At 39.5% G+C, this 24,891-nt stretch overlaps 1 protein-coding gene across 9 annotated transcripts in view; it reads right to left on the bottom strand.

Moving 5' to 3' along the window:
- Positions 1 to 24,891, bottom strand: part of ADGRB3 (adhesion G protein-coupled receptor B3) — an 889,024-nt gene that overhangs the window by 358,209 nt on the left and 505,924 nt on the right. For all 9 annotated transcript variants that reach the window (XM_056565824.1, XM_056565820.1, XM_056565821.1 and 6 more), the window contains one exon: positions 609 to 755. In XM_056565824.1, coding sequence (XP_056421799.1) covers positions 609 to 755 — 147 coding nt within the window. The remainder of the gene's footprint in view (positions 1 to 608; positions 756 to 24,891) is intronic.

Here is a 24,891-nt window from a genome sequence, read left to right as displayed (position 1 = left end):
AAAGTGTACAGAACATGTAATACCTCCCTGTACTGTAGGGGGCGCTACCAGACACCAGTCAGTGCATACGCTTCAGTAATACAGGGGTTTTACCAGTGAATGCCCATTTTAATTGGTCGGTTCTTCTGGCCATTGACATGTTTGGAAGATTTGGACTGTCTGTACATTGTATGTTAAGTCTTGTTTCAACTTACGATGGTCCAGAAAAGACCATTGTATGTTGAAACTATTGTATGTTGAGGCCATTGTAAGTTGAGGGATCACTGTAATTGTCATATTCTGTGTTATTATATACTAAAAAGCTATGAATAAAAATGTGTAACATCAATGCTAGAGGCTATGAAATTGTTGGTTGGAAGAAGCCCCCAAAAACTAATTTCTTCATGAAGTGGGGCCCTGCTAAAACCTGACAGTGGAATAGATTTCTGATATCTAAGTGTTATTGCTGGTCCCTGTGCAAGAGCCAAAAAAGCTATTAGTCTTCCCTTGCTTGTTGCTTCTGAGACTTCATAAAGATGGGAACTTTTCACAAGTGTTCATATTTACTCTACTCATTCATTTTATTCTCAGACTCTCTTTTATTATTAAAATGCATTAAAGGTTTGTACCAGATGGCATTGGCGTAAAGATGCTTTTTGGTATGACCACCTTGTCCTCTGAGTTCCTGGCCCAGTCTACCATGCCTTTTCTGCCTCTCATGGGGAAGGTGATATCTGTTAGCACTGATGATGCCGGCAGCTTTTGGATGCTAGCCACTGAGAAGAAGAGAGAGAGAGTTTAATGAGCAACATTTTATTCATTTTAGCCTGTAATACAACAGATTATGTTCCAGCTTAACTGCCCCAAGTAAACTAGCAATAAAAGAATGCATCCATCTGCCATCCAAAACTGTTTATTTCACATTTTCAAACAAATTCAGCAAATAACATAAATATTCGATATGTTTTATCTTTATCTGGTATAAAAATGCTGGTTTATTTGTGCATGTCGCATATACTTGTGCAAAGCTGTTAACTATACTCATAAAATCTTAGGGTTATATGGAGGAAATAGCAAGTAAGAATGTTGTTGCATAAGTTCTTTAGATCCACATTTGAAAAGATCTGAAGTGACATTACAAGGATGAAATTCTGTAGACTTCTCTCGGAGACAAAACTATTACATTCTGCCTAATGAAGCAGTGACAACATGTGGAAACAGCAATGATATCTGATAGGTTTAAGGATTCTGAGTTCAAAATGGAAGGTCAGCCTACTATGCTCAGTGTACGGTACTTGCAGGTGACATATTAATGTATTAGAGCAAACAGGAGGGGCCCATGAGGCTGAGCAAGCAACCGACTGTCCATTTTCTCTATATTCTGTTATCAAAACACAGTGTTCTTTACTAACCTAGATGATAATATTTGATGAAATATTCAAGAAATTATCCAGAATACAAAAAACATGTTTGGGTTCTTCCAGAAACAACCCTACTCTCACTGGTCACATTTAGGGGACTGGCATCTCCCATGCTGCATTTAAATAATCCCCCATCAACGCTTGCTGGATTTCTATGCCTCTGCATAAATCCTGGCCCATCTGAGGCTGTTTTACTTTATTGAGCTCGGCAAAAAGTGCCAAAAAGTAGAATTTTTTGTGCAAATTTTTGTGCAAAAAAAATTTGCACCAATGCTATTCCACCCTTAGCGTTGTACCAAAAAGAGTTATTGAGGTCCTAGCTTAATATTTTCATACCTCATTTGACCTCCTGACAGATAACAGAACACTAATACTGAAAGTGTGCAATGTCATGTCTTGGTGCTATGAGATGGTGCTAAGTCTTGCAAGCAGACATGAAACAAGCTTGCTATTTGAATTTACTGATCAAACAAAAAAATCCCTTTGTAGACCTACCTATGTTTGCCCTATGAAACACAACAAACACTTGCACAGGGATTGTACAGGTTTAGAAAGGAGCTGCTTTCTTCAAAAAAACAGTGGCAATTCTGTCCATTGGTTGAGTATAGTATTTCAGTTCAGCTCCATATACTTTATTTCAGTTCAGCTGAAATGCCAGACACAATCCATGGACATGTGGGTTACAAAGCTTCCAACCCTTCTACAGACAGATTTCTTTTTTCAGAGGGGTTGTATGGCACCAGTTTTTTATTGACTAGCTGAAAAAAATAACTTTATACTCACCTGCCCTAATGCCCTACCAATGCCATCTGGGTGGTCTCTGCTGCTCAGTGCTTCTTGCTTTCCTCTTTGACACACAAGAAATGCCTACTTAGCCAGTCACTTGCCATAGCTGTGGCCCATTAAGTTATTGGGCACATCCTGTGCATCAATGAGGAAAGCAAGAAGCGCTAAGTAGGGGAAACTTCCCTTACAACAGAGCTCGGGTTCAGGGCAGGTTAGTATAAGGCATTCATTATTGTTACTTTTAAGCCAGCCTCAGTGTTTCAAATGTTGCAAATACATAATTAAAATAGGACCTAAGTGAAAGACACCTACACACAGCTTTTCTTTATATTGGTCATTGATATAACAATGGAATTGTTATGAATGAATCTGCTGTTATGCCATTTTTGTTTTGCTCTGAAAGAAGCCACAAACGATTGCACATTTTGTCCTTCATGGTGAAGTTTTTTTGATTATGAAATAGTACAAGTGTTTTTTGTGACAGTTGTCAGGTTTTTTTCTTATTACAGGTTATGTGATTCTTTAAATGTTTGACCCCAAAATTTCTATTGAACAATGTGGAAAAAGAAAAAAACCCACACAAAGTGACATAACAACCAAGCTATATAGCTATAGCATGCAACATTTTTTTTTAATAGACAAAAAATAAAAAAGCATTATAGGTATAATATTTTATATTTCTTTATTGACTCCAAACTGACACGTGGCATTTTTTTAATGTATTTTTTTTTAAATAAAAAAGGACCCGTGAGTTGTCCATTGTATATTTTCTGGTGTTTTTTTTTTTATCCAGTGTGTAACCATCTATAAGGAATATTTTGTATTGTAAATCAATTGTGTATAGCAGAATGTGATTATGAATAGTACCACCATAGATGGTTACATGGTAGGCCAAAGTGTAGCTTTTATTCTTAGAACAAAGGAGCACATATCTGAAAGTATTTCTAAAGCAATTGAGCTATGTGCTTCCATTCTTAAAGTAAATTGGCATGATACAAATACTGTGCAGAAAATAAAGCCTATAAAATCATGCTTTATAGATGTAGGAAACACTGTAATACCAATTACTCCTTGTATGTTTTTGTTTAAAGTAATGTTGAGTAATCATCAATCACACATAGATATTGGATCTGGCCCCAACCCCTCTCCTTCCCTACTTGGATGGTCTGTTCTAAATGGCAGCCCCCAACTGGGCAACGGTCACATTCACTGGTATAAGCATCAAAAAGTCTAGGTTATTAACACACAGGCAAATATGATACACAATCAGCAGGCAAAGAGTAAATAGGAAAAAGCCATATGGTCACAACCAAGAGAGCGGCAAAATGTAAACTCAGAGCCAAAACAAAGTCTGGAAAGGAAATGAGTTAAACCTAGACAGTGAGAGAAATGAATAATAATAAAAAAAGATATAAAACTAGACAATTTCCATATGGCGCCTGCCCCAAAGATACAGTATGCCAAAGTATGTTCTGAACAATTGGCATTTATTGGAATAAAGGTGCAACACAGTTGTTTTAAACCAAGGCCGGGTTCTTTCTCAGGCAGTAGGTATTACAGACGCAGAGCGTGCCAACTTAAATATACATAGGCATTCAAATGCTGCCGGGTCACCGGGTCACGATAAGAGGTATGAAAATTGATTAGAAAAAAAATATATATATATATATACAAATTACAAATACAGCATAAAAATTAATTGCTTCTCATTGCTTAAAAACCATTAAAGAGAGAATACATTTTGGGACCCCTTTGGTGTTTTATTATTCTGTTTTGCAGCACTGGAGGTCTCCACAAAGAAACCCCCGCCACCATATTACAAAGTCAGTGTAGTATTGGTTCTGATTACTTTCAGTAGGTGTGAAAGTTATTATCTTTCAACAGATGTAAGAGTTATCAGTGATAAACTTTGGGACACTTATGTTTTTTTTTCCAAGCAGTGCTGGAGACCTCCACAGGGAAGCCCACCCATACTTGATATAAGGATGTGGTCTGCAAAAGGATGCGCTGCGCATTAGCAGAAATATTAAAATGGTATTCATTGCAGAACAGGGAGGTCCAGTAGTAGACATAAGAGTTATCAGTGATACACTTCGGGGAACTTATGATTTTTTTTCCCTTCAGCAGCGCTGAAACACCAAACACCAAAGCAATCCCAAAATGTATTCTCTCTTTAATGTTTTTTAAGCAATGAGAAGTAATGTATTTTTATGCTGTGTTTGTAGTTTGTATACATATATATATATATATATATATATATATATATGTGTATATGTGTGTGTGTGTGTGTGAGAAAATAGAGATATTCCGGCTCTATCCCTGGTCTGGATTCCGAGCAAGGAGAAGGCGTGGACCTCACCCAGAACGATGGAAATTAAGAAAGTAAACTCCAGCTCGGTTCAGGAACATGTGGCTTTATTCACATCAACGAGGCAACAGGTACAGAGTGGAAGTGACGCGTTTCGGCCCTATATATATATATATATATATATATATATATATATATATATATATATATTTTTTTTTTATTATTTTTTTTTCTAATCAATTTTTATACCTATCGTGACCCGGTGACCCGGCAGCATTTGAATGCCTATGTATATTTAAGTTGGTGCGCCCTGCGTCTGTAATACCTACTGCATGAGGAAGAACCAGGCCCGAATTCGAAACAACTGCGTTGCACCTTTATTTCAATAAACGCCAATTGTTCAGAAAATACTTTGTCTATTTACTGTATATTTGGGACAGGCGCCATACGAAAAATGTCCAGTTTTTTATTTTCTTAATTTTAATAAATGTTTCTAACTATACCGCACTGTCCTCTGGAGGTCACGGTTATGGACGCTGAGGCAGCCACCCATCTGAACTTACTGACTTCAAGCGAGTCTACATGCAATCCAAGGTGTTGTGCCCTCAGAACAACTACACACGGTAAGGTGCATTTAACCTTGCGCACGGTAGCCTATCAAAGCAATATTCCACTGGAAGCGCACCTCTTTTTTCTATTTTATTTCAAACCTAGACAGTGGTGCAGTACAAAATCAACAGACAGGAGAATGGTCAGGGCAGAGGCAAATGTCAGGCCACAGGAGATCAGAACAACAGCAGGAATGCTGGGAAATCAAAGGGATATGGAACACCAGTGAAGGTAATTAACCTCTATTACAGAATAGAACAGTTTCAGAGTTTAAATTCCCAGTTACTGAGAGGTGTGAGTGCCAGTGTTGCAGGTAATCTCGTCTGATTCAGTGTGATCCGGTCCAGTGCTCTCAGTTTCTGATAGAGCCCGGGCAAGTAAGGATATAACACTAATTTGGTGGTTAGAATATTCTCTATGTAACAATAATTGACATGACCTTCTCATAGACATTGTAATAGCAGTAGTCATTGCATTGCAGTAGTCATTGTAATAGTCTAAAAAATAGTAATTGGCTTTGTGCTCTGTTTATGATTTCTGTAGGGCAATCATATCAATAGGTGACCTGCTGGCTCATGTGAAATAGTAACATAAAATTAAGAAATTGCTTTTAATGAGTCCCCAATATTATTAGATTATGCCTAATGCCATTGTTGCAGAAATTTCATTTATCTAAGTGGGCATTGTTATGGCAGCAAGCTTATGACTTTCTACAAGCCCCATTTTGATTAATGTGAAAGATGTAGACATTTCTGCAAAGAATATGCCATATGGAAATTTACCTTAAATGGGCACTGTCAGGTACAAAAACTTTTTATATGTTTCACATCTTGAAAAAATATTAACCTTTCTAATATACTTCATAAGAAAATGTGATTTCCTTTTTATAGAAATCATGGCTCATAAAATAATGGCTTTGTCCAAGCTGAAGCACAGGCATGGACAATGTCCAGTAAGTGAGGGTGGGCTAGCACTCCTCTGTGCTCTCTCCTGTCTGATAGCACTCCTCTGTGCTCTCTCCTGTCTGATAGAACTCCTCTGTGCTCTCTCCTATCTGATATTACTCCCTTGTGCTCTCTCCTGTCTGACAGTACTCCTCTGTGCTCTTTCCTGTCTGATAGTACTCCTCTGTGCTCTCTCCTGTCTGATAGTACTCTTCTGTGCTCTCTCCTGTCTGATAGGACTCCTCTGTGCTCTCTCCTGTCTGATAGGACTCCTCTGTGCTCTCTCCTGTCTGATAGGACTCCTCTGTGCTCTATTTTGTCTGATAGTACTCCTCTGTGCTCTTTCCTTTCTATAAAAAGGGTATACAATTTTCTTATGAATCATATTAGAAAGGTTAATGTTTTGCCAAGATGTACGTTTTTGCTGCAGAACTTTTGGTGAATTTGATGCTGTAGATTTAGTGCTGCAGATTCGGTGCTTTTTTCTGATCTTGGGAGTCCAACCACTGGGAACCCTGCTATCCAGAGAATGGGCACTCCTTGGAAGGAAGCTGCAAATTGTGCACTGTCACTCTATTCATTGACTATAGAGCTACCAAATACAAAGGTCAGCTATTATCAGAAGCTCCATAAACAATGAATGGACTCACCATAGTGATACTCTAGTGTCCCTTCTATGGATTCTGGTGTCCTAGCAGTTGGACTCCCAAGATCAGAAACATATCCCCTATTCTGTGGATAGGGGATAATTGTTAAAAGTACCCTTTTAAGATAACAACCAAAAGATTTTCTAAATTTATTTCTGCTGCTAAAACTTGCTCAGTTATTAATCTGCAGCCAAGACATGTCTTTTCAGATAGTTAGCTAATTCAACTAAAGATATTACAGCTACAAAAGCAAAAACAAAGTTTTATCACACTGAAAAGAAGTCAGGTTGGCAGGTATGGGCATGTGTTTGAACAATAGTGTGTGCGCTGGTGAATGTCTCTGAAGTTTGTTCTGAAATAAAATAAAATGTTTGTACAAATCAGCAGGGATACCAGGGGGTCAATGAGTGAATAGCTGAATGGTGCCAACACAAACCACATTCAATTTATCTTCTTCCAGTACAATGTGCTGTAGTCGTGTACCATATACAGTGTACCTGTAAAATCTAAATGGAACCGAAACAACCCTGACAGATGATAAATAGGAATGTGTTTTCATCGTAAATTGACAAGTGATCTGAGCAGTTACTTTTATTAGGCTCTATGTAATACTATTTTTCTTTTCTTTAATATTTTAGTACCAGCCGTGTTTTAACCCCTTCCCGCTCTATGACGTATGCATACGTCATGAGCGGGCTCCCACGATAGAACGTGGGGACACACACTGACCCCGCGTCATATCGCGTCGGTCCCGGCGGCCATCAACGGCCGGGACCCGTGGCTAATACCGGACATCACCGATCGTTGTGATGCCCGGTAAAAACCCTTCAGACGTGGCAATCAAAGTTGATCGCCACTTCTAAAGTGAAAGTAAATGTTGCCGATTAACTCAGTGGAGCTGTTCGGGATGGCCGCAATTAAATCGTGGTGTCCCGAACAGCTTGCATGACAGCTGGAGGGTCCCTACCCGCCTCCTCGCTGTCCGATCACCAAATGACTGCTCCGTGCCTGAGATCCAGGCAGGAGCAGTCGAGCGGCGATAACAATGATCAATGCCAGGCTATTACCAGGCAATGATCAATGTAGAAGATCAGTGTGTGCAGTGTTATAGCCCCTTATGAAAATAAAGTGTTAATAAAGATCATTTAACCCCTTCCATAATAAAAGTCAGAATCACCCCCCTTTCCCAATAAAAATAAAAAAACTGTGTGAATAAAAATAAACATTTGTGGTATCACCGCGTGCGTAAATGTCCGAACTATAAAAATATATCATCAATTAAACCGCACAGTCTATGGCGTACACATAAAAAAATTCCAAAGTCCAAAATAGCACATTTTTGGTCACTTTTTATGCCATAAAAAAAGTGAATAAAAAGCGATCAAAAAGTCCAATCAAAACAACAATGATACAGATAAAAACGACAGATCACGGCACAAAAAATTAGTCCTCATTCCGCCCCGTACGCAGAAGAATAAAAAAGTTATAGGGGTCAGAATAGGACATTTTTAAATGCATACATTTTCATGTAGTTATGATTTTTTCCAGAAGTATGACAAAATCAAACTTATACAAGTAGGGTATCATTTTAACCGTATGGACCTACAGAATAAAGATAAGGTGTCATGTTTACCGAAAAGGGCACTGCGTAGAAACGGAAGCCCAAAATGTCCGCCATGGTCACCACCCATCATGAAAAGTTTTCCCCCCCTCACATATACTAATGTGCCACAAACAGGAAGTTAATATCACCAACCATTCCCATTTTATTATGGTGTATCCTTATAAATGGCCCACCCTGTATATCCTTTATATTTGTTATTGATATGGGTGACTTATATAATTTCTAACTAGTCTTACTTTGCGTAAAATTAGTGCAAACTCCAAACATCTTGCTTCTAAATTCTATCTAATACCCCTTGGGTAGTAAATTATACATATAGGGCAGCATTGTAGAACATTCTGTGTTATACTAATCATTTTTATAAGGAACATTGGGAAGGACAGGAGAGACCTCTGGCCATATAAAAAAGGACATAATTCTGAAACCAAAACCCATGCATTTTTTTTTTATATTAAATGGGCACTGTCACCAACTTTATTTTTTGATATGTTGTAGTACTTATGTACTACAACATACCGTTTCTCTAATATACTTTTATTATTATAATTTTTTTTCATTTAAAAGGTTTAATTTACATTTAAAAACCGGCCACTGAAAAAGGACTGATTTTGGAATGGCAATCAGTCCTTTTTCAGTTAGGCTGCACTCGCTTCCTGCCTGTCAATCAGACAGGCGGGAGCGAGCGCATTGGCTCCCTGGCCACTGGCTGGGAGGCCACTCCTCCCGCACATCACCGCCGCCTCGTTGCCGCCGCTGTCCCTGCACGCCCGCTGCCGGACTCTGCAGTAACTGCAAGTGTAATGAGGGAACGGGGTATGCGGGGCGGGGCGGGGGGGGAGGAGGGAACGGGCTAGTGCCGTAGCAGGGGGGGGAACGGGCTAGCAAAAATAAATAAATAGGATGGTGGGAGCTACCCTTTAATATATCTTTCTTTTTACACCAAAGTTGACATGACCCTGACCAATGATGAGAACAATCTGGGAGAAGTGTGGGCTAAGTGCATTCTCTCCTGGCTCTGTGCCCTGTGACTGGAATGAACTGAGTGTTTTTAGCTTTCTGCTTGTTCTCGTCATCGGATGGGATCTGACACTCAGACCCTGACTCATAAAAACTTTTGACATGTCTCTAGGATATGTCAAACTTTTCTTTTAATTGACAGGTACTCTTTAAGTATAACTTATGTAAATCATGTGCTACGTCAAGCAGGTGTATCATAGGGGCCTGTGCATTGACTATGGGTTAGGGTGGTTATCTATGTTCATCATTCTTTGTGGATGATTGTCTGCACTTTTCTTTTTGTAGCCTTGGACCCTCACAGTTTGGCACAATTCTGTTTTTTTACATAGCCTTATCATCATGTGAGCTTACTGAACACAAAGCCTTAATTATTTTTTTCTAGATTTACCTGACCGGTTATTTATTTATTGTATTGTGTCGCCAGTTGCAGTTACTTGCAGGCTTGTTTGCAGTGTATAATATTAATCATAGTTTACAAGTGACAATACCCTAATATTCATGGTTTGTAGCTCTGATCACTCTTTTCTAGTATATATTAGTGTCTTATCCCATCAGTGGGATACTTGTATGCAAGTTGTTAACTAGCCCTTAAAATTGATGGCCTATCTTTGGGATATGCCTTAAATATCAGTAGAGGTGACTTTCAGCATCCCTGCAAGGGGCTCGGATGCCAGTGTGAATGTTACAGGCCCTTCAGGGAATCTTTCAGCTCAATACAAGGTACAGAGTTGCAGACTTCAGCAGTTAGGGAATAAAGAGAGAAAATAGTTTATTACTTTTGTTTAATGTTATTGCTGTTTGTAAACTTATACCATGGCATGGTAGCATGCCTCCTTCTCTCCTTGCTCCACACAATTGATGTACAAGGCTTGGCTCCCAGGAAGAGCAGCGTGGGGGGGGGGGGGGGGGGGGAAGGTGTGTCCCAGAAGCCGAGCACCACCTCTCTGACTATTAAGCTGAATTACAATAGAGTCATATTGACATGAATTACAACAGCGATCCCAGTAAGAAAAATTATAGATTGTTTCATCCTTCTATGCCCTGGCTGCGGGGGTCTATATACTCCATACTGCATACAGAGCTGACAGATTCCCTTTGCATCAGCTTTGATCTGGCTCCTAATTGTAAATTATGTACTTTCTATGGCATTGCTGCGAGGTGCTGTATTGCTGTTTTGTCCTATACTAAGACGCGTAAAGGCATCTTGTCCTGCCACCTTCTATATTGTCACAGAAGTCACAATGTTGTAGTTTGTGTGTATTGTTGCTGTTTTTATTCTCAGTCAAGTTGCCTTAAAAGACGTATAAATAAATAAATGAAATTAAATAAATTAAAACATTTAGCACAGAATGTACTTGCAAGCGGCAAAAATGTTTTCCCGTAAACCTTTCAGACAGAGGCTCATTATTTCAAGCCAATGGATAGAGCTATCAATACAGGCATATCAATAGGACCCAGGGAAGTCAATTATGAAAGGAAGAAGGAGAAGGAGAGTTCTGATTAAAAGGCAACCAGGTTTTAAGGAATGAAATACCATGGTAACAAGCTTTTTCCCTTTAGATACATTAGTGAGCTTGAAAAGTGAATTACCAACTAACCTCTCCTGTGTTTATTTGTGACATGAGAATAAATGATTTCTGCAGAGCTGTGTGCCCGGTATGTTTTCTATACCATATGTTTTATTCAATAAAAAAAAGTCTTAAGGAAAAGATCATGTGTGATTTTGTTATACGGAATACTTTCCTCTGCAGATATGATTTTGCTAGTAATGATTAGATCATATTAGACTCCATGTAGCTCCCCCTCCAAAAGCGTCTGCCTCCCCTTGTTTTGCATTTATTCCTAGGACCGATACCTGATGCCATGGCAACTAGTACTATTACGGCACTTGATAGTAAGGTGTTCTACTGCAGTCAAACATAATGCGGACAGGATAACAGCTCAAAATATATGCATTAAAGGAACATGTTTTTGTGCATGTGCTTTTTTGCCTGCTAAGAAGAAAACTGCTAGAAACAGTAATGACATTAGCATTTAGTAAGAAAGCTTTTACATTATGTATGGTGCTTGCAGGCATACTAAAAAGAGGTTAAAAAAATAGCCACATACATCAGGAAATTGTGTGACTACACACACAAATCAACAAACAAATGCAGGGAAGCATACATCTGAATGCAAGCAGCATTTACCATACAGCTAATAAGGGTTTGTGCCTTGTACATCACAGTTTTAAGGACAGAAATGGAAGCACATTAAATGTATTTATTTATGTGCTGCTTGATTCTATTCAGAAATAGATTTTTTTTTTTATGTGAGTAGAATAGTGAAACTGTACACAGTGTCATAGGACACACCAGTTGTATATGTAGTCTGGTCAATGCCTTATATTAAACTATATAATAAGCTTTTAATAATGTGTAATAACTTTCAAAATAATTAATATTACTTACATTGATCTTAGGACACAATGCATTGTAACTCATTCTTTTAGAGTTGCATTCTAAATGCTGCTATTTGAATCAGTCGACATTGTACCAATGGTCTCAGTCATTAAAGTTGTTGAGCTAAAGTCAGAAGTGTATTCAAATGGAATAGGAAATATACAGTAAGGACTTATACCTCTCCTTCCTACTGGATCCATTTGTAACTTTGGCTTAAAAAAAACAAAAAAAAAAAAAAAAACTGGCAAGTGAAAATGCAGCCATAGACTGACAGGGGCGTGGGTGTTGAGGGCACTACCTCTATAATAACTCAGGTTGTAAAGGAGCCAGGTTTGAATAAAACACCCTCTTCCTGCACTAGAATGTGCATGTTTTCTAACTGGTCATGATCTTGACCAAACTGGGAACATATATTTGATACAGACTTTATAAAATAATGTACTTCTGGATTATTAAGAAGAAGTACCTCTTATAGAAAGAAGCCACAGCACTCGATCCGGATGCAATTAAAAGGCTTTATTCCCGCTGGAGGTACAAGGACACGTCAGGAGGGGGAGAAGAGATGGCGCTACGTCCGTTTCACAGATCTCTCTGCCTGTCTGAGGGACCGGTAGAAGCAGAGAGATCTGTGAAACGGACATAGTCCCGTCTCTTCTCCCCCCTCCTGACGTGTCCTTGTACCTCCAGCTGGAATAAAGCCTTTTAATTGCATCCGGATCGAGTGCCGTGGCTTCTTCCTATACGAGGTATTTACTGCGAACTATGACACTATACCACTGAGCACCGACAGGAGCAAGATCTAATGAGGACTGGTTGAGTCCTCGTCCATTCTAAGTGTTTTAGTGAAGGAGAGGCAGTGTCGACTGGTATTCTTGTTTGGACTTATTCAGAAGAAGGATGTGTACAGTGTCATATCTGTTCATGGTTTAAATGGTATTGCAGTTCATCAATGAAGTGAAAGAATTGAGCTATAATATGATACAACTTGTGAATAAGCGTGGAACTATTATAGGAGAAAAAGAAAAACTATCTCCAAATTGTGGCATACTCACTTCTCCCTCATATTACACACCTGCTGGTCTCACTGCTCTCCCGGCAGCGATGGCTTTTCTTTGCCTTGCTCTTAAGTCTGGTCCTAACATGTGTGTGAGCTGACTCCTGTAGATTTATAGGGGTACTCTGGCGCTTAGACATCTTATCCCCTATCCAAAGGATAGGGGATGAGATGCCTGATCGCGGGGGTCCCGCCGCTGGGGACCCCCGTGATCTTGCATGCTGCACCCCATTAAAATCAGTCCCCGTAGCGTGTTCGCTTCGGGTCTGATTACTGTCGATCATGGGGCCGGAGTGTTGTGACGTTAAGGCTCCGCCCCGCGAGACATCACGCTCCGCCCCCCGCAATGCAAGCCTATGGGAGGGGGCTTGACAGTGCCGGAGTACCCCTTTAAAAGGCTAGCACTATTGATTTCACAACCAGTCCATGCTTTGCTATACCTACATAAGAGAGGATCCTTCCTGCCACTTGTGCTTGAGCAATAAGGTAGTTTACTCCAGTGATATGTGAAGGTGTGCTTCTATACTCTTCCCCCATGTTTAACCATTTTTTTTGTCTGCTGCCTGCCTTGACCTGTGATTTTGAGCTGAGTGAAATCTGCCTGCCTTGACATGTTTCCCTCCCCCTTTTATGCATTAACCCTACTAGTTCTGACCTACTGCATGAAGGACTATGCCTCTACTACATCATTTTGTACCCTGCCATGTCCAAGTCAGCGGCTTCCAAAAGTAGGGTAGTGACCTGGAAACTGCCTGCTGCAGAAGTCCACATCAATTTATGGAGAGTTAAGGTTAATGAACCAGGGGTGTCTTAGACTTCACTCCTTGGAAAGTTTCATCCTATACCACACCAATCTAGAGGATCTACAGCAGCAACAAATAAGTCTGTCACAGCAGCTATGTCTTTGGATCCTGTACAAGTATTTAAAGTTCACTTCCTATAAAAAAAAATAAAAAAATTTTTTTTGAGAAACTCCTACTATACAATTGCCAAATGGGTTTCTAGACCTCTGAAAATACTTATGTGTCCCAATGTGTTAGATTCTATTCCATGTGTTAATTAGAGGAAGACAACTTTCCCTTGTTAAGTGAAGTCCTGTCCATCTGTATGGTATCAGTCAAACATTATCCAGCAGGCAATGTTCACAAATTAGTTACGACTTATATGGGTAAAACTTCTTGTTAGCAGCTGACATCTTTTGCTATATCAAGTTTGATGAATAGGCACCTGTTACCCTATTTATTCGACTATTTAATTGTATCATGTATCCAGCAATTTAACTTCCCAAGTTACACAGTAACTCAATTCAGTGTACAGTATTTAAAGGGGTACTCCAGTGAAAACCTTTTTTCTTTTAAATAAACTGGTGGCAGAAAGTTAAACATATTTGTAAATTACTTCTATTAAAAAATCTTAATCCTTCCTGTACTTATTAGCTGCTGAATACTACAGAGGAAATTCTTTTCTTTTTTGAATGCTCTCTGATGACATCACGAGCACAGTTCTCTCTGCTGAAATTATTATAATAATAATGCTTTATTTATTGTTGTCCTTAGTGGGATTTGAACCCAAGTCCCCAGCACTGGAAGGCAGCAGTGCTAACCACTGAGCCACCATGCTGCCCTTAGCATACATCTGCTATGCATGGTTGCTAAAATGGACAGAGATGTCAGCAGAGAGCACTGTGCTCGTGATGTCATCAGTGTTCCAAAAAGAAAGGAATTTCCTCTGTAGCATTCAGCAGCTAATAAGTACTGGAAGGATTAAGATTTTTTTAATAGAAGTAATTTACAAATATGTTTAACGTTCTGCCACCAGTTGATTTAAAAGAAAAAGGGTTTTCACCGGAGTACCCCTTTAACTACATAAAACAGTGCTTAAGTCCTTGTATAGGTATACAAGGAGGAGGAAATTCAAATTGGACCTCCTTTGCCCATAATTCTTTTTTTTCTTTCTAAATAGTTTTTCTTGGAATTGCTCTCCTGGGTATTTGAGCAGCAGACTTTAATCATTATTCAGCATTTTTCAACTAAAATCAGCCATTATGGGGAACAAACAAGTATGTTTTTCATGTAGCATCCATTAACTTAAATAGAAGCTTTATTATATGGAGTAAAATCCCTCTAGTGAGTAATCCACCAGCATACAATGGAAGAATGGTGGCCCTATGGAACTGAAAATAGCCTGTCTATTTTAGTCCTGTGAACAGGTAGAGGGGGGGAATTCACTATTAGTGATGAGTGGCATTGGCTATATTCGAATTTGCGATATTTTGCGAATATATAGCCGAATATTCGTCCTATATTCGCGAATTTCGCGTGTTCGAGTAAGAAAACAGTGAGGGGGTGGACAACTTTACTATTGGTTGTTAGGGATGTTGTTGATAACCTCTGACGAGTTTATTTGCATGATTTTAGTTGGCCCACAAGGGAAAAGAAGGAATATGCAAATATTCACATATGCGAATATGCGCATATGAGAATTTGCAGAAAACAGTGAATATTCGTAATTTCGAATATATAGCGAATATATTTGCAATATTTGCAATAAAAATTGTGATATTGGCAAAAAAAATTTAAATGCGAATATTTGTGCCCAACACTATTCACTTTTACATTTCAGAAGGTGAATGTACAAACAAAATTGAACATTAGAAAACTACAATAAAAAAAATCCAAAACAAGCTAAACAAGAAATGAAATACTGAGGACTCTTTCACAGCCTGTAACACAACAGGTTCATATACATACAGATGGTCAGATATACAGATTTGCTTTTAGCATCACTAAATTGTCCACTTCAATGGGCTATTCACACGTAAAGTATTCTGCACAGATTTGATGCGCAGGATTTTACGCTGCAGATTCCAATTTAAACTAAATACTGAACACAACTTCAAATCCTGTGCATCAAATCTGCGCAGAATAATGTACGTGTGAATAGACCCTAAAGATGTTTCCCCAAGACTAAAAGTTATCCCCTGTCCACAAAAAAGTGAGTAACTAGTTGGTCGATTTTTGGTCTTACAGCTGATACCTGGATTACAGTAGATGGATGGCGTACATGAAAGTGCTACATAGATTCCGCTATTATGTAATCGCCACATGTAAACCATTCCTGAGCAACCTGTAATATGCATTTGACAAAGATTGATTCATGTGACAACTGCACCAAACGGTCCTTCCTACTTATACCCAGAACATAAGACATCAGCAACTGTACTCAATGTCAGAATGAAGTATCAGTCATATGGATCAATGTTTTATAGGACAGCTGCAATTGTGTTCAAGCAGCTAAATAATAGTAATTGCCCTGTATATATATTTTATAGCATAGAATAGTTTTCAATGGTTAAAAGTTTTAGAAAAATGTTGTTTCTCTCTTCCAGAAACAGACCTCCACATATCCATGGGTTGTATCGGGTAATGCTTTTTTTTTCTTCTTCTTTTTTTATAAAGTAGGATGCTAGATTCTGCACAACCCATAATTCATGTATTTATCTTAACAAATATGGTGACTTAGGGTCTCATGATGATAAGCTGATTACAGTATTCTGCTGCTAAGACTCTTAGTAAACAGCTGCTATGTGTGGGTGAACGTAGCCACATGTGTTCAGTTATCCTGCAGTACCACCACAAGTGAAATGAAGCATTGCATACATCCCCTGCCAAAATGATGGAATGACCTCACTTTCAAAACGGTTACTCAGCTTTTTAATATTGTAGCAAATTATGGTTATGGAAAAAAAAAAACAATATGTGTTTATTAGCTGAACATTCTGGCTTTATATTAGATACCCCAGACAAATGAATAGAATTAATGGAGACAGTGCGGCCTTAAGTTGATGCCTGATACTGTCCCTACCTGCTTAAATGATCCAACCTAAACAGGAGCCCCAATCTGGGTGACGTCCCAACACTGGGCTTAGTGCTCAGCTATATATGTATGGGAAGCCAAGCTAAACCAAACAGATATGTAAAAGACAAAATTTGAGTGCTAAAAGCAATACCAAAATACAAGCAAAGGGGTCAATACCAGGAGGGCAACGTAGCGAAAAGTCAGAAAAAAGGATAGAGAATGGGCCGAGGCCAAATCAGGAGAGTCATGTCAAGTAAAGATAGAATGGCAAAAACAGAGTCAGGGAACAAACAATCGGTCAGGATGCAAGGAAAGATAGTATTACAAGGAATGCTAGTGAAGGCTAGAAATTGGATAATCATGGTCTTCTGGAAAAGAGTTTTCAACACTACAGGGTGAGATCTTACGTGGAGCCCCAGATCGAGGGAGATTATCAGTGGTCTTGTAAGTCTTCCATTTTGTAATAATTGCTCTCACAGTTGATTTCTTCACACCAAGCTGCTTGCCTATTGCATATTCAGTCTTACCAGCCTGGTGCAGGTCTACAATATTGTTTCTGGTGTCCTTCGACAGCTCTTTAGTCTTGGCTATAGTGGCATTTGGAGTGTGACTGTTTGAGGTTGTGGACAGGTGTCTTTTATACTCATAACAAGTTCAATAGGTGCCATTAATACAGGTAATGAGTGGAAGACAGAGGAGATTCTTAAAGCAGAAGTTACAGGTCTGTGAGAGCCAGAAATCTTGCTTGTTAGTAGGAGACCAAATATTTATTTTTCACCATAATTTGCAAATAAATTCTTTAAAAACAAGACAATTAGATTTTAAAGAGTAGCTCCAACCATCTTTTTTTTCTGTTTCTGCCTATTGCCCATCTATCCCCTCCCTGCCTTTAATCTTTTTTTTTACTATCTGAGAAATGCCGTTTTGTCTACCTGGTAGTTGTTCTCACTTACCAGGCAGACTTCCACAGTAGGCGTGACGTCTATACAGGGGGCCTCCAGCTGTTTCACCATTAAAACTTCCAGCTTGCCCTGACATCTATTGGCTGTCAGGGCATGCTGGGAGTTGTAGTGGTGAAACAACTGGAGGCACCCTGGGTTGAAAACAATAACTTTGTTATGGTCATGGCCACGGCGCTAGCCCGAAACCCGCCCCCCCCACAAGAAAAAGACATACCCAAGTGCAGGACAGACCTGAGGCAGCAGCAGTGGCGTGTATGCCGGGAGGTGGGGCCGGCGTGCGAGGCCAGGGAGCCAATGCACGTATCCTCTGTGTTCTCAGCGCTCACTCCCACCTGTCTGATTGATCGGCAGGGAGCGAGCGCAGGCTGACTGAATTAGGACCGATTGCCTGGCGGGCATTGGTCCTAATTCAGTCGTGACGTCACGGCAGGCTGCAGCTGGCCACTAGGACGGAAACCCCTAGTGGCTGGTTTTCAAATATAAAACACAATATTTTAATTAAAAAAAATATATATTAGATTTAAGTATATTAGAGATATGTTGTAGTACATAAGTACTACAACAGATTTAGAAAAAGATTGATGACAGTGCCCATTTAAGGTTTTTTTTTTTCTCGTTATGTCTCTCATGGTTGAGGTATACCTATGATGAAAATTACAGGCCTCTTTCATCTTTTTAAGTGGGAGAACTTAATTGGTGGCTGACTACTTTTTTGCCCCACTGTATGTCCCAGGAAAGATAACTCCTGCACACTGAAAACACATTTCTACAAACTTAACAATAAATACATTTTTCATAGAATTTAGATGTTTATCTCTTGGATGTAGAAACTGGAAAATAATGTAGCGGGACAGAAAATTATTGCTGACCTTAAACTTTGGCATTTTCAGTAAAAATTTAAAATCCCATGTCTGACAAAAATGCAAACAAGTAAATCCCATTTCAAGAAAAACTTGATGTTTACAGATTGTCCCTTATTTTAATTTGGGAATATTTCAGAACCTCATTTAAATCCACATGCATGCCATTGAAAACTATGAAAATCTTAAACATGACAGTCAAAGAAATCATTTTCATTTTCTTACAAACAGCTGACACTAAAATGAAAGACAAGCATCATTGTCATTATCATCACCATCCAAATCATCATAAAGCGCTAATAAAAAAAAGGAATCTTTTTCATGGCTTTTCTGGCTCTAAAAACACAGATTCAAGTAGCCCCCTCTGGTAATTTGTAAGTGATAGTTTGCAGGAACAAGGCCAGACTCTGCACTCACTGGTTAATGTTCCTATGTAGGTTTCCTTCCTAATTGGGAATATAATTAGCCAGAATTTGATTTCAGATAATTACTACTTCACACAGAGTAGTCTTACTGAGAGGGCTGGAGCAACAAAATAAATACCTTAAATTTCTTCTGCATAGTTTAATATTCCTACAGCCAGCCTGCACGTTTGGAGGTGTGAATTCAACTGAACTGGGCAGTTTCAAGGAGTATCATGGTACATTTGTCGCTTCTCAGCAGCACAGACTATGTTTCTGAAAATATCATTTAAAGGAGTACTCCGCTGCTAAGCATTTGGAATAAACTGTTCCGAACGCTGGAGCCGGCGCCGGGAGCTCGTGGCATCATAGCCCTGCCCCCTTATGATGTCACGCCCCACCCCCTCGATGCAAGTCTATGGGAGGGGATGTGACAGCTGTCACGCCACCTCCCATAGACTTGCATTGAGGGGGTGGGGCATGATGTGATGAGGGGGGAGGGCTATGATGTCACGAGTTCCCGGCACCGGCTCCAGCGTGAGCAGCGGAGTACCCCTTTCAGTCCATGGGGTCCACGACACATGGGGGTGGGGGGTGGATTATGATTTGAGCAAAGCCATGTTTCAAAGTTCTATGAAAGACTGGACATAGACATACAAGGTAGCCAAATATAGATGCCACTTGAAAGGCAGTTTTCTTCCTTACCCAAAAGAACAGTTTTTAGTGAATAAAATCTTCCATTGAGAAACGCAAATCTGGCACTACCTGCTATGTCTATGTACACATGTAACAGAGGAGTAAGAGAAGTCTACACACCATAGACCTGCACAATTTACTGTGATGCTCTGTGTTTATACAGCTTGCGACAGTCCAAATCAAGGAAGAATTTTAAAAAAAGCACTCAGCGAGATATGAAGATTTCTTGTTACTTTACTCCAATTCATACATACATAAACGAGCAAAAACAAAGGAGCAGGGGTGTTCTTGGGACAGCGGTTTCATGCTTACACAATTCCTCAAGCCGACAGTGTTTGCATATTGGTGAGTGCCATTTTTATTCTGTCTTAATTTGGACTGTACTCAGAAATGGAACTTTTAGGTATAAGAAATATTGGTTAATACTACTAGTCTGTTTTGTTTATGTAAATCACAGTGACTAACATTGTGCTGCTTCACCAAACACTTAAAGGGGTACTGCGGTGGAAAACTTTTTTTTTTAAATGAACTGTTCCAGAAAGTGAAACAGATTTGTAAATTACTTGTATTAAAAAATATTTATCCTTCCAGTACTTACTAGCAGCTGTATACTACAGAGAAAATTATTTGCTTTTTGAATTTCTTTTTTGTCTTGTCCACAGTGCTCTCTGCTGACACCTCTGTCCGTGTCAGGAACTGTCCAGAGTAGCATAGGTTTGCTATGAGGATTTTCTCCTCCTCTGGAGAGTTCCCGATACAGGCATATGGTGTCAGCAGAGAGCACTGTGGACAAGACAAAAAATAAATTAAAAAAGAAAACAATTTCTTCTGTAGCATACAGCTGCTAAAAAGTACTGGAAGAATAAAGATTTTTTTATTGAAGTAATTTGCTAATCGGTTTAACTTTCTGGAACCAGTTAATTAAAAAAAAAAAAAACGTTTTCCACCGGAGTACCCCTGTAACTTATAGCCATTTGCTACTGTATAACACTCCTGACACGTCTGTTTTAGTAAATACATAGGTAAAAAATGTGAAGCATCCTTTCTCATTGCTTTTATCCCTCCTGTTTATGAATAATTTGACAACAGGGAATTACCACTCCCTGTGTGTCTCTGCATAGTCTGGCCCTATGCACTAAGCCCTAAGCACTCAATGGGTAGGATCAGACTGTATCTGGATGTAACTGGCAACCAGTTGTCAATATATATATATATATATATATATATATATATATATATATATATATATATATGTGTATTAGGGGGAATAACAGAGGGACATTCTATTCAGAATAGACACCATAAAAAGCTAAGGAGTCGCAAGATGTTTTTTTTTTTTTTTTTTGCAGAAATCATATTTCTATTGTTATCTACAACATAAATCCAAGCTACCATATTCAACGTTTCTTTTCTGTGTATTTCTACTAAAGTATATACTATTGTTTATCATCAGCAAGTAAGGTATCGGGCAACGCTTGTTATTACACAAACATATAATAATAAATAAATAATAATAAGAACAGTGCTAAGTTCTAGACCAACACATCACATGCATTTTAGAATGGATTTGTCACATTCATTTTGCGCATGAATCCAAGTTTGCAGAATTTATTGCTGAGCTAGAAGTCGACCTGCTGGCAAATAGAGAAACAATTCATGCATAATATAAACTCTCTAGTCTAACAGAAGTGCTCATGTTTCTACGCCTGGCAGGAGATTGAATATTCTCGCTGTAGCATCATGAAAGAAGTTCTTCATCTTTGTATGTTTCCCTTAGAGGTTCAATTATTTAGTAATAAAGGGAAAAAGTTTAAAAATTGTTCTTGTTCCATCTATTTATAAAGAATGTGTGCAGTATATATGTATATATTGCAAGGGGTGACTGTCATTGGAACAGTGAAAATACTTGTAGTGTGCACTCTCATATTAGATAAAAAGCAAGACATCTTAAGCATGAGGTTTATTCTAAAATGACTTGGAATATTCTTGCGGTTAGATTTGTATGGAGCACGCCAGATGACTGTGCCAGGAAAGAAATGGCGCCAATAACAGGATGGCAAGTCTGCCATAAGGAATAAACTGAGTGTTGGAATGAAAATGTGTTCTAGCCCCATCAGTTAGTAAAATTAAGTAGTATAGTTAATTATCTATTAATTAAGCTACTTTTTTTTAAAGATTTTTTTTTTTTTATCAATTATAGATTTACTTTATGCAAACCAAAAACATAATTATAAACGAAAGTCTACATTAGGCATTTTCAGTTCCCAGATTTGTTAGCTGGAAGCACATGTTGCACTATATAAATTCAATACAATGTTTTCTTTTTTATGTGATGACAGATTTGGATGGGAAATATGTATTGCAATTCAGGAAAGATTCTTTTTTACATCCTTCATAAATGGAAGGTAATAATAAAGAGACTCTCTCACCTCAAAAGCCTCCCAGAATTAATCAGTAAATACAATACGAGTGGAAAGTTTTAAGACCCTTTCACTTTTTTCCCTTTGCAGCCAGCTGCTAAAATAAAATAAAAACCTCCCATTATTTTGCACTCAATACCCCATAATTAGAAATATTTGTACATTTAAAAAAAAGTAAAAATTTAAATTTTGTATGAACATAAGTATTTAAAAAAATTTAAATTTAGCATGGAAATAATTATTCGAACCCTTTGCAATTATACTTGAAATTTAGCTCTAGGGGTCTCCGTTTCTCATGATCATCTCTGGGATGTTTCTGCACCTTGATTGGAGTCACCTGTGGTAAATTCCACTGATTGAACAGGATTTGAATGGACACAGCCCTGTAGCTCTCACAGCTGACAATGGATATCAAAGCAAAAACCAAGCCATAAGGGGAAAGAACTGCCTGCAGAGCTCAGAGACAGGATTATGTGAAGAGAGTGGAGAAAGGGAAGATGGAAGCTGAGGTTGCTTTCATCAACAGGACGAATCCAGGATATCAAGGTAGGTTACTTAATTTGAAATACATGCAACACGTTTCAAAACACTCAGGTTTTTTCATCAGGCATGCCTAAGGCCATGTTCACACTATGGAATTCTCGCAGAATTCCACGAGCGGAACTCCGCGAGCGGAATTCCGCTGTGTGAATTTAACATTAGTGTGAATGGGTCTCCATCCTGCCGCTGAAATTGTTCTGCGCAAAGAAAGAACATGTTCATTCTTTGTGCGGATTCCGTGAGCACTGCATTGCCGTCAATGGTGACGGCTCAGTGCCCCGCGGCCCTAGCGCCAAAGTGGTCTCGGTGGCGGCCGCCAGGCGGAACCTCCGCTCGCGGAATTCAGCGAGCGGAGATTCCGTAGTGTGAACGCACCCTCATGAAAAAACCTGAGTGTTTTGAAACGCGTTGCATGTATTTCCAATAAAGTAACCTACCTTGATATCCTGGATTCGTCCTTTTGATGACAGCGCGACCTCAGCTTCCATCTTCCCTTTCTCCTCTCTCTGTATATTATTACGTCCGCCAGTCAACGTGGGAACCGCTGCAGTCTCATTGTGTTCATACCTCTGTGAGTGTTGTGCCTCTCCAGTACAACCTAACCAGGTGAGCGAGTTTCTATTACCTGTACCCCCTCACCGCTCAGCTCGCAATGATTCCACACAGGGAGCGCTCTGTGTCCTTTTTGTTTTAGGATTATGTGAAGGCACAGATCCAGAAAAGAGTAGGAAACAATCTTTGCTGCAATGAAAGTTCCCAGGAGCAAATTTGGAACAACCAAGACTTTTCATAGAGCTGGCCACCCCAACAATAAGTGATCTGGAGAGAAGGATCTTGGAATGAAAGATGACTAAGAACCTAATGGTCAATCTGGCTGAGCACCAACAATCCTGTGTACAGGCCGGAATAACTTCCAGAAGGTCAACTATCACTGCAACACTTCTCCAGTCTGGACTTTATGGCAAGAAAGAGGCCTCTCCACAGTAAAAGACACATGAAATCCCACCAAGAAAAAGCCCCTAAAGGGCTGTTATACTATAATATAATTATCTGGTCTGATAAAACCAAGATTAAAGTTTTTGTTTTAGCAAAGGCAATGCTGATGTCATGTCTGTCCTGGTCTGTGTTCACACACAGCTATTGGATTTGCTGTGTGTGAACAGTTTTATGTTTCCTAGTCAGGGAATAGTTAATGTCTCTGGCTTTTTCAGCTTCAGCCTCTATTGTCCAATAGCCTTTAGGGTGTGTCTACTTAAGGTCTTCCTCCCATCCTCTCCGGACTTCCAGGGGCCGGGCAGGGCGGGAGGAAGTAACCGCCCCCCCTGTGATTGGTCGGTTAGCTAACCGAAGAATCGCAGGGGATAGGAGGAGGTGGCAGGCTTGCCACCTCGCTCCTATACTTCAGCATGGTCCTGGCTGTCTGTGACAACCGGGATCATGCAAAATTACAGTGCGGTCGGGTCCCAGAGACCCGATCAGCCCGGTATCGCCGCAGATCGCAGGGGCGATTTCCCTCTCGATTTGCGGCGATCGCCGACATGGGGGGCAGACATGCCCCCCCTCGGCGTTTGCCCTGGATGCCCTGGCGTTTGCCTTTCAGTAGGCATCCATTTTCAATCTCTGCCTGGCATGCGGCAGGGACCGGAAAACGCCAGGGCGTATGGATACGCCCTGGATCCTTAAGGCCCAGGGTGTGAGGGCGTTTCAATATGCCCTGGGTCCTTAAGAGGTTAAAGGGATACTCCGGTGAAAACCTTTTTTCTTTTAAATCAACTGATGGCAGAAAGTTAAACATATTTGTAAATTACTTCTATTAAAAAATCTTAATCCTTCCTGTACTTATTAGCTGCTGAATACTACTAAGGGAATTATTTTCTTATTGGAATGCTCTCTGATAACATCAAGAGCACAGTTCTCTCTGCTGACGTTATTATAATAATAATGCTTTATTTCTTGTTGTCCTCAATGGGATTTGAACCCAAGTCCCCAGCACTGCAAGGCAGCAGGGCTAACCACAGAGCCACCATGCTGCCCTTTGCATACATCTGCTATGCATCTGCTATGCATCTGCTATGCATGGTTGCTAAAATGGAAAGAGATGTCAGCAGAGAGCACTGTGCTCATGATGTCATCAGTGTTCCAAAAAGAAAGGAATTTCCTCTGAAGCATTCAGCAGCTAATAAGTACTGGAAGGATTAAGATTTTTTTAATAGAAGTAATTTACAAATATTTTTAACTTTCTGCCACCAGTTGATTTAAAAAAAAAAAGGTTTTCACCTGAGTACCCCTTTAAGGTTTTCTGTGAACCCTTCATTCTCAGGATC

The sequence above is a fragment of the Hyla sarda genome, chromosome 3, assembly GCF_029499605.1.
Source record: "Hyla sarda isolate aHylSar1 chromosome 3, aHylSar1.hap1, whole genome shotgun sequence".
Taxonomy (NCBI): domain Eukaryota; kingdom Metazoa; phylum Chordata; class Amphibia; order Anura; family Hylidae; genus Hyla; species Hyla sarda.
Note: the sequence above shows the minus strand (reverse complement) of the source record. Positions and strands in the feature narration are given on the sequence as shown.